General features: G+C 36.0%; 1 protein-coding gene across 18 annotated transcripts in view; it reads left to right on the top strand.

Annotated features, from left to right (window-relative positions):
* Window positions 1-13,168, top strand: part of rpgrip1l (RPGRIP1 like) — a 74,205-nt gene extending 61,037 nt beyond the window's left edge. For all 18 annotated transcript variants that reach the window (XM_007889462.2, XM_042340449.1, XM_042340443.1 and 15 more), the window contains 4 exons: window positions 4,309-4,495; window positions 6,023-6,107; window positions 7,273-7,406; window positions 12,706-13,168. In XM_007889462.2, coding sequence (XP_007887653.1) covers window positions 4,309-4,495; window positions 6,023-6,107; window positions 7,273-7,406; window positions 12,706-12,812 — 513 coding nt within the window. In that variant the 3' untranslated portion in view covers window positions 12,813-13,168. The remainder of the gene's footprint in view (window positions 1-4,308; window positions 4,496-6,022; window positions 6,108-7,272; window positions 7,407-12,705) is intronic.
* The last annotated feature ends 857 nt before the right edge of the window (window positions 13,169-14,025 follow it).

The raw sequence follows: 14,025 nt of genomic DNA, 5'->3' as shown, positions 1-14,025 counted from the left end.
CAGCTGATGGATCATTATTTGATTGTTAAATGCTGGAAAGGTTTTTAAGAGCTGGTTCAGGAAACCGAGATAACCCTATTATTGAATTTTGTACAGTACCATTTAAAAATAATTATTGATGTGAGCTGTGTGGTATGTATATTTGATTGGATTATAATCCAAAAGACAGGAGTGGGAGGGGACATATTTCTACTAGTCAGAAAAATTACCAACTTTGGCAGTGTGTCAAGCGCTCCGAGACGCTACCTCGCGTGAATGGCATTATGTAAATTCATGTTGTTGTTGTCTTGTGTGCTGCAATCATATTACTTTACTGCAAATGTTTTTGGGCATAGATGTTTATGTACCAGTTCACATTGTGAGAGGTATTCAATTCTCTATTTATCTCCACGTTTAGCTCTATTTGAAGTGAGTTTTGCATCAAACCAGTGCTAACGTGCATCAGTTTGATTTCAAGGCACCCCACCTGGCTGGAATTGGTACCATCAACCGATGCCCACTGATTGCAATATGATTTGAATTTTACTTCATCCAATTACAAAAAAAAACTTGAAAGAATAAGTTAAGAGTTCTTGCATGGTACATTGGCTTTTGTTATAGAGCTGATTACATTCCTGAAAATATAATTATAATACAACATTATACACAAGTAAGCAAAGCTTTGCAAATACTTGCCCTAAGTTACAGTTCACCACCCCACCCCAGGTAAGTGCAAATTGGGGTCCCCTGTTGCAAATCACAACCCGATTGGAATCAATATCCAGTCACTACAGCATTATTGAAGCACTGATTTAGGAATAGTCCGAACCAGCCTTCTTTTATTATTTTTGCTTCAGTTCAAAGAACAGGTTTCAATCTTGTGGACGGAGTACAGTATTTACACATGCATAATAATTCTATTCAAAGTCCAGCAGTTGAATTGTAATTTGTTTTTAAAGCAACTCCCAGTGAAATGGCGATTTTGAATTGAAGATGATTTATCGTCAGAAATTAGACATGTTGAATAAAAATTGCACAGAAGAGCAAACCTTCAGCTGAAGTTGCATTCTGTGAAATTTTATTAGACACTATATATAATAACCACTGGTATAACTCTTTAGGATATATTACTACTCATAGCGGTTTTAGATCTATCAAAGCAGTCTGTTTGATTTGTGCCTTAAATAGACTTCATATTTACATTAGATACTCATAAGCACTCTCAGAAACCGGTGATAGATGGGCGCTATAAATTGAACTCATATACCACTCATTTACAATACTGACAAACTTATTTTGTGGAGCATTAGGTATTTTTGTGAAGCTTGAACCTCAGTGCTGTGATCCATACTAACACCCTGTAAAGAAAAACGCTGAAAGAAACATGAAACAGCAGCTCTATTATTTTAAAATTCAACAACTTCTGGAGAGACATTCTTCTTATTAAACAGAGCCTTAAAAATTACAGATTTGAATAAGGGGCCTCCTTCATTTTGTTCGGTTTGTATCTGAGGGATTTTTAATGTACAAGGCATTTGTGTTGAGGAAATTCCTCCTGGCAGCCAACTGCTTTCAAACAGTCAGCCTAAAGAAACATTCTGTTTTGTGGACAAAAGAGATCAATGGTAATGCTGCACAGTGGGACAGCAATTTTACCAGCTGCGAAATTGTATTGCATACATAAATGTTTTTTCTTTATATTTTGTAAACTGACAGAAGGCAACCTTTAAAGCCTGTTTTAGCCATTTAAGCATATGTCCTTGTAAGTAGGGACTATATTAATGGCTAGTTGCAGAACAGCATTTGCAGAGATCTCAAAGCAGGGCACTTGCCTGCCCGATGTGCCAGTCATAGGCTATGACACTGGAGAAATAGAGATAAATAGAAGAAAATGTCCTGTTCCCTTGCTAGCAGTAGTGCTCTATGGTTGTGTAGAAACAGGGACAGATCTATCATGCAGGGTAGCATCCCAGAGCGCTTGACAGTGGTGGAGCACGATGCCAAGTGGGCGAGGTAGGGAGCCAGTGAATTTTACGATAAATCCTTTGAACCATTTTGAGATGTTCTCCCAACATGAAAGGTGTTAGATTAAGACCGATGATTATTATTTTACTGGAGGAAATCATTACATTTGCTTTAAAACAAATCATTCCACCTTATTAGTGTTTTTTTTAACCGTTAGCTTAGAAGAATATCTTGTACCTTTAACTTCATATTACCTTTGTTGTTCAGTATAAATAAATGTATTCTGAATCTCGTATGAATTGCTGACACACCACACTAATAAGCTAGCATTGTGTTAATCAGAGTTCCTTTCCTTTCACTCAGCGTGTCCGTATTGAAAACATCTATCGGGTTTCCTTTAGAGGGGCAGCTTTTAAATTTTTTTAAAAATCACAATATAGCATGTCCAAAATTGTTGTCATTTGATTCGGTATAATTCTGGTCGTATGATTTCATACTTTGCCTTCTGATCGATTAGCAGAAAGAAATCTAGATTTAGACTAGTTTGGTTGTTAGAAGGTTAAACCTGTGCCCAGTAATTGTAGCCGTACTGTTTATGAACATTAGCAGTGCTGATTTGATATATAAAGAATCTTTTCTAGCTTAACACATCAGTATTTGCAGTTGACAATACTAATTTGGAATAAAAAACATCTTCTGAAGTTAAAATGCTAGTATCTCAAATATTAATCAAACATCTAACAATAGCAGTTAATTGGTTTGATGATCATTACCTTTGAACACTGATAACACTGTTTGCTCTGCCCAGGGTATTGGATCCTGTAATGCTTTAATCACTTGACAATTAGCACAGTTCTGTATTTTTAGAGACTCACTTAGAAACGTATTCAAATTTTAAATCTATACATATGAGCCATTATCTCAAAATCTTTAAGGCATTTTATCTGTTTAAATGGAAACTAAAACAATTTGACTTTTCAAGTAACTGTTTTTCTCCAAATAATACTAGCTTATAAGAGTTAATACTATCTTATAAGACTGTGGTTTACCAGAAAGTTTATGTTTCATTCAGAACAATACATACAGAGAAAGCAGAGCATTTCTTGTTATATGGAAAATGGGATAATCTCATCATCCCATGGTACAACAGCTGTCATTGGATGACTGTGGAAATCTCTACCCACATAGGATGAAATTTTTTTTAACAGGAATTGGACGTGAGTCCTTCCTAGTTTCTATAACCAAGTACAAGAGTGAGCTGTGTAGATAGCCATTGAACTGCCATTGTCTTGGTCAGTGATGCAGTGTGAGGAAGGAAGGATTGCCCAGGATTGAACTGACCGCCAAGGTTGCTAACTGGTTCATTGACTTTGCGAGAGAGGGCAGGAAGGTTGGGGAGGTCACAGTCAAAAGCCGAGGAGGATGGCTTCCACCTTGCCCATGTGACTGGATTCTAAGACTATGTTTAAGGCACATTGTTATGACAAAGCATGTGGAGCGTTATTCTGCATCTGACTGCATTGTACTTAATCTGGAAATGCTTTATGATGACACTGGATGCCCAAAGTGGAAACGTATTTGATTCTTCAACATTGAAATGTACTGAGCCTTGTTTAGTAAAATATTTTAAGGGTTAAAAAAAACTTCAAACAAAAGTGCAATTTATTCCATTTAATTGTGAAAATACATTTTATCAAAATTAAATAATGTTCATTTCTGTTTTGCCTTTTGTCCTATTACTGCCAGCAGAATTTCTTACAGTACACTAGCTAAATGATTTAGCCTGTATAAGTATGTTATTAAAATAAAACAATACCATTGTCATTTTTCTTAGCTGAGCTCAGAGTATTTGAACTATTTCTTAAAGCTTTCAATACTACCATTTCTCGCTTTCTAATTTGAATATGAAAAGCTTACTCAACTCAAAGACCATCACTTTAATGACATTTGGCAGTCATTTGACTTATTAGGTTTAGAGAAAAAAATCTCACTAAATATTTCATCATTCCATGCTAATCCTAGTAATATTGCCAGATGAAGCCTTGTACCTGTATTAGCAGAGACAGAATAGTGCGTAATTTTCTTGTCATCTTTGTAAAATTTCCATGAATCTCCTGAATAATAAAACAGACTTCTTGAAATATTCAGATTTAAGTTTGCAGTAAAATACCTAAAAATGCATAATAAAAGAAAGAGTCATGGTTTAATATACATTTCAAGGCTCCTAATGGGTGAGTAAGTGGAAAATTAAGTTTTCACTAGAATGCCTCGAGTCATTTTTACAATGGGAACACCTATACATTGAAATGTCAGTAACTTTGTAACCCAGTTTCTCTTTATTATTTTCTCCTTTTTTTATTATAGCCATCAGAAAAGATCCGGATTGAGATTGTCTCTCTCACAATAAACAACAATGCTCCAATCCTAAAAGATGAAACCGTTCAACGGCTGTTTGTTGAATACAAATTCTGCAACTTACCAGCTGAAGAAACACCATTGTCTCTTCCAAAGCCAAGTAGTGGACAGTGGATACATTACAATTACAGCAATGGTAATGGCATATGAGAAGTTGTCATGGGGAATAAAGACTGTCTCATTTTTTTCCCCATAGATTGCATATTAAGGAAAAGTACCATTTTAATTAGATGTTACTCTGGCTAGTGTATTATAAAGCGACTATCAGTTTGAAACAGATTTTTGCACATCTTTTTAACAAAATGTTATCGTAAATAAAAGAGATCTTAAGAAGAGAATTAACTGTAGTAAGCCTAGATTTCAATTTATAGATATGAGCACTAGATTTAAGAATTGACTCATAATAGATCCTAAGTCTTTTGCCAGCCATTAATATTTGTTAAATCACTCTTCCCAAATCTTTTGTTACATTGCGCACAGAAAGTGATGAGCCATGGTTGTGACATGCAGGAGTGATATGCAATTTATGCACAGCCTTGTCCCACCAACAGCCATGGGCTTAATAAACAATGTTATCTTGGGGAAGGGGGGAGTGGAATTGTTTGCACATGATACTAAGAGAAAATCCCTTCTCTTTACAAGTAGTGCTATAGAATCTTTAACGTCTACTTGAACAGGACCTCGGTGTAATGTCTCATACAAAGAACCGCACCACCTTTTTCCAGTGTTCTATTTTGTGATTTGATTTGACATGTTGAAGAGAAGACCCAAAACATGTGATTCATAGTAACCCTTGCATTTGATATTGGGTCTATAATATTGATCGTCTCAATCTGTGTTTTCCAAACCCACTTGTTGCACTCAGATTGATAGTTAACAAATGCTGTCTTTCTTTAAAAATAATACACCCAAATTTATGCATATAGCAAAAAAGCATATTTAGCAGAGAAGATTGAGCTAATCCCTGACTCAAGTCATGTTCCTTACAAAATACTTTCTCTTATTCTGTTTCTTAGCCCCTCAATTTAATATATGTCTTGGCTCGATTTCACATTTAGCTCTTTTAATGTGAAATAAGCAGTTTATGTAGCAACTGGGGGGAAAATGTTCCACTGCCATATGTTTGTGGCAATACTGGTTAGCACTGGTGTACTGAATAGTTCCTAGTTCTGACAAAATGCCATGCTGTGGGTTTCAGTTAGTGCATATTGCTGCACCTCTCTCAGAGCAGAGTTGTGGCAGATGTGGAGGATTAAATTACTTGCAATGTCAGTAAGGACAACTACACTGCCATATACTATCATTATCACCAGCGCCATGGGTGAAAGAACATGCAGTAAATCCCCTTAAATATATGGCAATAAATGGTGCCTGCTTTCCCAATTGACACTGCCAGCGCCATTAACAGAAAATGACAATTATGTGGCACGGTCAAACATTGGCTGTATCATTTTTTGACAGAGTGCATATAAAACTGCCACCAGCATGACATGTGACCACATGATCTCAGATTTAATACTACTTTACCTTTCAACTTGCTTTGCCTTGCTGAGTAAACATGGAAAGGAAATTGAGGCCTGCTTTTATGTCTTTCTCTAAATGGAATGTAAAAAGCACTGATGTCAGATTGCATCAAATGATTGGGTGTGTATTTTCATGACAGTGATCCATGTGGATGAAGAAAATAACCAGCAGAGGAGGCAGTTCCTTAAGTCAGTACTCCAGGGATTGGAGTCAAACCTCGAAAGGTAAATATTAATGGCACCACTGTCATACCACCTTCTTCTAGATTTAAGATTTCGGGCTACCCAAACTTCTCTATATCATCTTTGTCTGGGAGCTCTCAAGAGCTACATTTCATTTTTCCTTTTTCTAAACAGCTTAAGTGAATGCATTTATATTCATCTACAACTGCAATAACACTGGATAAGTGAATCATTCCCTTCTATCTATGTTTTCTCTGAGTGACAAAGCTACACCACATTCTCACTTTAAAAGTGAGAATCTGCAAAATATTATTTCACCCGATGACTCAAAGAAGCTTTGAGGTCAGGTTAAAATAACAATATGAATGGAGATTGTGGGGGATAAATAAAGTGTTGTGTTAGTTTTAATGGATGCATTGATTTAGTATGACATAGCCATGAAATACAATGACGTACTGATTTGCGATTGTAAATATGTAGCCAAAATATTGTTCATTATTGTGGTCAATTTATTTTAAATCTCCATATCTTGTGAGATGCTCTTCCACTTTGATAACAAACACATTTCTGGAGAGTTGGGGAAGGTACAGAGGCTATTTGAGCGTCTTAGGACGTCCTCCTGACGTGAAAGATGCTATACAAATATAATTTTGTTGTTTTTATGGGATTAGGGGAACACAAAGGGGTGCAATCTGCTCTGTTTGGAACTGCTTGTTGTCTTGTTCTTTCCAATACTTGATAGGAAGCTTGGCTACCAGAAAAGAGGACTATTGCTGTGTTTAAACTAATGAGGGTGGCACTAATAATGTACTTTCTCTTGTGCATCCTAGTCATTGGTGCATGTATACTCGGTTAGTCATTTAATACCAGGTAGTAAAGTTCGTTTACCAGCTATGATACATATATGGGAAAGAATTATCTCTAATAGTAGAACTGGGAGTTGGTATCAATGGATCTAACTTCACACAAATTAAGAGAGAAATTCCTGGAAATGCTTATTAATGAAGAGATTCATGTGACAATAGTTGATAGTTAAACAACCTACTGTTTCAAACCACTTTGGAACTAACTTTGGTCCCTTTCTCTCTTTAAAATCACGTATGTCGAAATCTGTTCAGCACTTTTTAAGCAAAAAAGGTTAAATGCATGCCCTGTAAAGTAAACCAAGATTTTTTTTGATGAAGCTTTCTTTTTCTTCTATCACTAGTATAAGATTTACAATAGTCAGTGATCCACCTGAAGATGAACAGGAGCTCGAGTGTGAAGACGTTGGCTTTGCACACATTAATCTGAGAGAGATATTCCAAAAGGGAGAAGATGTGATTGAAAAGGACATTGACAGTAAGTATGCTGATGTTCAGAAGAATTGTTATGAGCTGAAGAGCAAAAGATTCGATGATTTGTTTCTGTATCAATTACCACCAATTCTTGTTTTACACTTGCATTGTGTATTGAAGATAATGCAGTCACTTTGGACTTGATAGCACTGTTTCCTGATGTCTTCATTGTCTTGATAAATATTGAAATCGTACTTAAAAAATAGATGTGCTCAGGCAGTATAACATGGCTTAGATCTCAGTAAGACTTCCTCAGCACTATCCCTGCTCAATGGAGTGTGACGGAATAATAGTGGTAGTGGAGGAGATCCAGCAAAAGAGATTTCAGCCAGCACTACAAAGATGAGAATAAAACCAAACAATGCTTTAAATACTGTATTTTGGAGGTGGGAATGCATCACAAATCCAAAAGATAAACTAGATAATGTATAATAGCGTAGTCCCTGGTGATGTGCAGCAGAAAATATTCCTGTTGTTTTCTCTGATCATAAGTGTGTTCATCACGAATACAGACCTATATTCTTTGCTGTCATATGATGTAAACACTTTTACCCCACTAGAATCCAACACATATGAAATGAAAATTGTAAACCAGTGATCTTGCTCATGCTGACAGTAAAAATCCCAAGTTGTGCATTTAGTGAATCTAAAACAATTGGAACCGTTACAAGGTTATAATAAAATGAAGTTTCTCACTTATGTGCTGTGGTAGTTTTTCTGAGAGATTTATCATTATTCCTTGTATCTTTGATATTCCTTATATAAGTCTGGTTGCTGATTTTTGGACTATATGGATCAAAAGTCGAGATTTGTACCTAACTGTTGATCACCTGTCTGACCAGTTTTAGTTTCAAATATCTATCTTCTGGAACCTGTGACCATCAGAAATTGTATTTCCACAGTGAGGTTTTGCATTTGCTCAAAGGTTTCTGTCTGATCGCAATGCACTCATGATGGTGAAGTAGTTTTTCCAGGCAGTATCAACCTTGAGAATTTGTTTTACACAATAAAACTGTCAGGTTGTTGAAGCTGAGTTCATAAAAATATTTAACATTTAAATGGATAAAGACATTGAAGGGGGAAAAAAAATATGATTGTACGGTGTGGGGAAAGAGCAGGTGTTGGCGTTTGAGTTGATAGCTCGAATGGGGGAGCTACCAGCTTCTGTGCTACATTTTAGGAAAGTGTAAAAATAGCATTTTATAGAAAAACATATTTTAAATAACAATCACTTTTTGCTAAAGAATACAAAGAATAGTGTTTGTAATTGGCAAAGCAAAAGAATGAGGCCACAGTACATGCAAGGCCTCTGCTTTGAACCCCGAAGGCAAAGATTCTAACACTGCCACTAGAAAATTACAGACAGTGTATGTTTTATTATACTCATGTGCTACTGACATTTACGTCAACATCAACAAGTATTACTTGTCAGTCAATCAATGCACTGAGCACACTGAAAGGTAATAGTCTTATCTTTGTGATCTCAGCAACCTTTTATTTTATTGCTGCTTGACATAAATCACTGAAGACATTGCTCTGTGGAAGGAGTTACCAGGAGTGGTGAAAATTGTTTTATATCACACGGTGAATGATGTAATAAAAGTGGCCCTAAGAAAACCAGTCCTGACCAGTATATGAAACTTCAAAAATAATCAGATCTTTGGATCTGATGAAGCTTGTGTGGAACATCAAACAAATTTGCATTTAGAGTTATTTGGGAAAAGAAGTTTTCAACTCGTTAAGCCAAAGCATTGGTGTCTATTGACAATCGGGGAAAAACACTCAACAAGTTCCAGTTGTATTGAAGAGTCATACCCAGTGGGATTGCACTTCACAAACTTTTGGTACATCAGGACAAAAAATGCAGGGATTTCCACAAGTGATTTCTGTAGTTTGGAAAGCTGTCTCCTCAGCAGCTTATCTGTAGCTGAGCTCATTTAATAAAAATGAGCCTTTCTTTCGTATGTTTTAAGTACTGTTTATTCAGCATGCGTTCAGAAATAGCCACATATCTTCTAAGTGCATTTCTGTGTTTTTGCATTAACTGTGTGAAAAGCTGAAGTCATAGAATTTTTTAAAAAAGAAACTGAAATGTATTTTCATTTCTGTATGGCTCACAAATGGCAAAAGACCAAAAAGCACAGCTTAGACAAAAATAAAATGATTTAGTAATGAGCAGCACTTCTTTTCAACAATGTTACAGTGAGTTTCAATCTTGAACAAGGTTCTACTTGCAGGGAACATTTTGTGCGTGATGTTTATGTCAAATCTATGAATTTGGAAAGATGACTAAAATATTCACACTTTCAGATTCACAGAAATGTTCAACAACCGTTGACTCACGACAGTAGTTTTCTTTTTTTTTTGGTTGCTTTAGGTTGCTTTAACTATTCTGCCCCAAACTTCTGAATTCTAAAACATTGTTTTATGAAGAAGACACTTTGAATCCTTGAATTAGGGCTGCACCTTTAAGAAAAAAGGGAACGTCTGCTTACACTAAAAAAATTCCCAAAAGGATACATCTTGCTGAAACTACTGCATATGCTAATCCTGTTGTATCCACTCAGAATCCTGGTATTTGGTGAACCACAATGTTGTACCTTTGTCTTAGCCTTTTTAATGCTAGGAAGGCATGGATTCGCAATAGCTCTGATGCTAGACAGTTGAGTTAGCATCAGACGAGTTCAAAGAGAGAAACAGAAAGTGTTTGTTCCCTGAGGGTGGTGCCCCACAGAGCAGCTTAACCAAAGACGATGAGTATCTGAAATGTTTTAAGCACTAAACTGATGAAACTAGTTGAGGCTGGTATATGCTTTTATTGAACTACACCGATGTGACCATCTAGACTCCATTTGCAGTAATCAACTGTTCAAAGGTTAAACATAACGTTTCGCCTGCAAAATACACAGTCAATTCACTTTATAGTATATTATGTGAAGTGCTTTGAGACGTCTTGAAGACGTGATAAGGCGCTATATCAAGTGCAAGGATTATTTTTATTATAACACTTGCTCTTTCTTTCTTCGGTTGTCTTCTGGTTATTGTCTAATTCACTTGTCTTCAGTTTCTCCTTATTTTGGCGATTCTGATTGTCAAATGGATTGGTTTCCAAACTTCATATAAACGTGTCTCTAAACCTGCAGAAAAAAGAGGATTTAATTGTTATTCATGAAATTGATCTTATAATGAATACATTGCAATGTGTTGAGACTTCTGTTTGATAAAGGTTATTGCTCTCTGTGCTGATCCTTAAAAAGTAGAATAGATAATTGTGACACTTATTTTCCTAGCAATAGAAGTGATTATAAATATCCGTAGCTATTGTCAAGAAGCTGCAGTGTCTGTCAAGTAAACCTATTTCTTTGTGAAGCTATTCAATTGATTTTTTTAAAAAATTGCTATCTTAGCTGATCAGCCTATGGTACATCGCAGTTCCTCTAAGATGGCACAATGCCTTTTTGTAGCAAAAATTCATCCACAGAGCAGTAAGTTCAACATAGTGATTCCCCACTCCACAAGTATTAGTATTAAACATCATATTTGGCATTCTAACAGGGGAAAGTGCCAAGTCCTTTCCCACAGGCAGGCGAAACATGGGAGGGTGAGCCCGCTGCTTATAGAGGAAGGACCATTAGTTCTGAAATGAATGTGAGCCCAGCATCAGTTCTGGAGGATCCACAATCCCACTCTTGATCCATGTAAGATAATTTGGCAGTATGTTTCTCAAGGAGTTCCTGTGGAGTAAGACATTATCCTGATTGAGCTGCTGTCACTTTTCTGTAATTAGGATTCAAGATAGGGTGAGATTACCAGACCCACTTTCAAGCACTTACAACATTCCAAATATTTATATGTTGAATTTAAACCCCTACACTTGGAAATGCCAAGCCAGTGATGTCCAGAAAAAGAAAATATTATGTATGTTCTTCCATTCTATGTGCCAAACTGCCATAATCACTAACTTGAATCCCTAAAGTCAAGTTAAATTGAATTATACCTAAAGTTCTGTGGTTCCTTTTTCTGTTTCACTATAACATTAATTTCCTCATGAAAACTACTGGTCAATTGATGGCCTACTGGAACAGCCCACACACTGGGAGAGTGGGAACACTTAGACTTGAGTCTTGCCTGCCCCACCCGCAGCAGATCTTGTGAATCTCTGCAGCAAACTGCTGAATGCCATTGGTGGAAATCTAGGGTTAGGTAACTTTCTGTCATCTGGAAACTGGAATATAGAGGATGGAGAGCTCTGAAAAGAATCCAACATTGCTGAGATATACCCTACTCTGTATACCCTATTTATTTATCTTTGAAATTGCACTGTGTTGCTACCACACTGCTAAAGACCTAGCTGGGGAGCCTTTTTCATCCATTTAGGAATATTCTAAATTGCTGCCAGTTAGAATTGGTGACTTTCTGCTTCTATTGATCATATGAAAACATCCTAGTCCTGTTAATGGGGATAAACAGAGACACCACAGCTCTCTGTGTGCCATTGAGAAAAGTGAAAGTTATTCTTGTGTGATGTTCAATAGTCAGAAAGTGATCCTTCCCAAGAGGGATAAGAGGTGTTACAATTAGAGAATTAATCGTAGAGATAAGTAGTGATTTGTAAGAATATTAACGTGTTTGCTGAAATCACATAATTTCTTTTCAAAAGTTGTGGGGATCTGTGTTGACCTCTTCTTTCGTGGAATTTGGGTCAAAGCAAGTGACTTAATTGATGCACAATACAGTGCCTTGCATGCTGGCAGTTATATTTGTCTTGACTGTCTTCTATAAGTATTGTTTAATTTGAGAGACGCGTGTGTTGGTGAGACTGGGCAAGCAGTTTCTTACTTATGGTTATTCAGTAGGAATGCTATTCCAAGATGGATGTAAATTATAGAGCTGGGATAATCGACATAGAGGAAGCTTTACGCTCCACTTGACCTTTCTGCAGAAGACCTAGAGCATCTTGTATTTCCATCAAGTTTGGAAAAAGTAGCGAAGTGATCAATTCCTGTAACTAGATGTCCTGAATCGTAATCCGCACCAAAATTAAACCAATTGCCTTTCAAATCTATGTTGTGTTTATAGAATCTTTGGATTAAATCAAAATTACGAAGGCCAGTTTTATAGTATATTAAAAAGAAATCTGTGGATAATGAAATTGTGTTTAATGTTAAGTGTTTAATGTTAAATTAAGTGAAATTATGTTGTTTTAAACCAGCCCAACTTGTTAGACAAAGTACAAAGTCATGTTGTTATGAACACCCCATGCAATTAATCGTTTAGAACATGACATTCTAATTTCTTTGCAGTTGTCTATCCCCAGGGTGGCACAGAGGTGATTGGGAAAGTGAAAGTGACAGTGGAGGCTTTGGAGGTTCTGCGTAACATCTCCAAGGAGAACGGAAGACAACTGTAAAAGCGCCCAGAATCCTACGGGATCAGAAATTTGTTTAATTCTGTTTTTTGGTAAAAAAAAATTAAAGAATGAGTTGTGTGTGGCAAGTTTGTTTGCTGCCACATCTATTTCATTTCATTTCTAAATAAGATTGACAAAAACTATTTGATTTTCTTTATTTCCGTACGTCGCAGTAATTCCGAGGAGTTTGTATGTCAGCTTTCTTCTAATGCATTTCAACACTCACCCGTTCACCGTGTTAATAATTCATAATTGTGTGATTGAATGATCTTGCTCCATTTGCATTTTTTGAACTTTTTTCTACATATGTAATATGTATGCAAGATGGATATTTAATTTTTAATAAAGTATTTTCCAGCACACCCTTCAGTGATAAGCTTCTGAATAATAATCAGAAATAAAGTTTTTATGTTGCCATTATCACTTAACTAAGTAAAAAAAAATCCTGTGATTAGCTTCATTAAGAGTTCATACTGTGAAGTTTTTAATGGAAGCAGAGTATGAAAATTGCATACCAAAGCCTGGATTAATGTGTTAATCTGCCTCTTTAAAATGCTAATGCCTATTTTATGCACATTAAATCTCAGTTCGTTTTTCCTTTGATGCGTGCAAATCTTAAAAATTAAATATAGAGAGTAGTTGTAGGCACCTATATGCCTTTTACTTGGAACGATTTAGGATCTGTTTAATGAATCATGCTCGTTTATGGATTCAACAAGAAAATATATAACAAAGGTCAGCTAAATTCAGAAATTAAAATAATCACAAGGCATACCTTTGCTCTAAATAACCGGTGATCCTCAAATATTACTGCTGATTGCAAATTATTAACAGAAAAAAGACTTTATATAGACAAATTGATAGCCTGCCCAGGTGGGGGTGGGGGGGTGGGGGTTGTATTAAAATGTAAGATTCAGTAGAATGAGTAATTCAAGAATGTGAGGGGTTTCTTTACAAAGGAGTAGCTTGCGAGACATTCCTTTTCTGCATTTGCAAACGGTCTGCTCTTTCTCATAAGCATATTTAAATATTGAGGGAGGGATGTAATTTATTAAAATCTACCTAATTTGGCATGATATATTGAATTTTTGCTTCAGTGATCAAGGTCCATTTCATTTAACGAATTAAGCATTCCATTTTTGAATGATTAAAACTCTGGAAAATGAGTTCTCTCCACAGATTTGAGAACACTGAAAGTCTGCTAATGGAAAGA

This window comes from Callorhinchus milii, unplaced genomic scaffold, assembly GCF_018977255.1.
Source record: "Callorhinchus milii isolate IMCB2004 unplaced genomic scaffold, IMCB_Cmil_1.0 Scaffold14, whole genome shotgun sequence".
NCBI classification, from domain to species: domain Eukaryota; kingdom Metazoa; phylum Chordata; class Chondrichthyes; order Chimaeriformes; family Callorhinchidae; genus Callorhinchus; species Callorhinchus milii.
The sequence above is the reverse complement of the archived record's forward strand: the minus strand, read 5'-3'. Positions and strand labels throughout refer to the sequence as shown.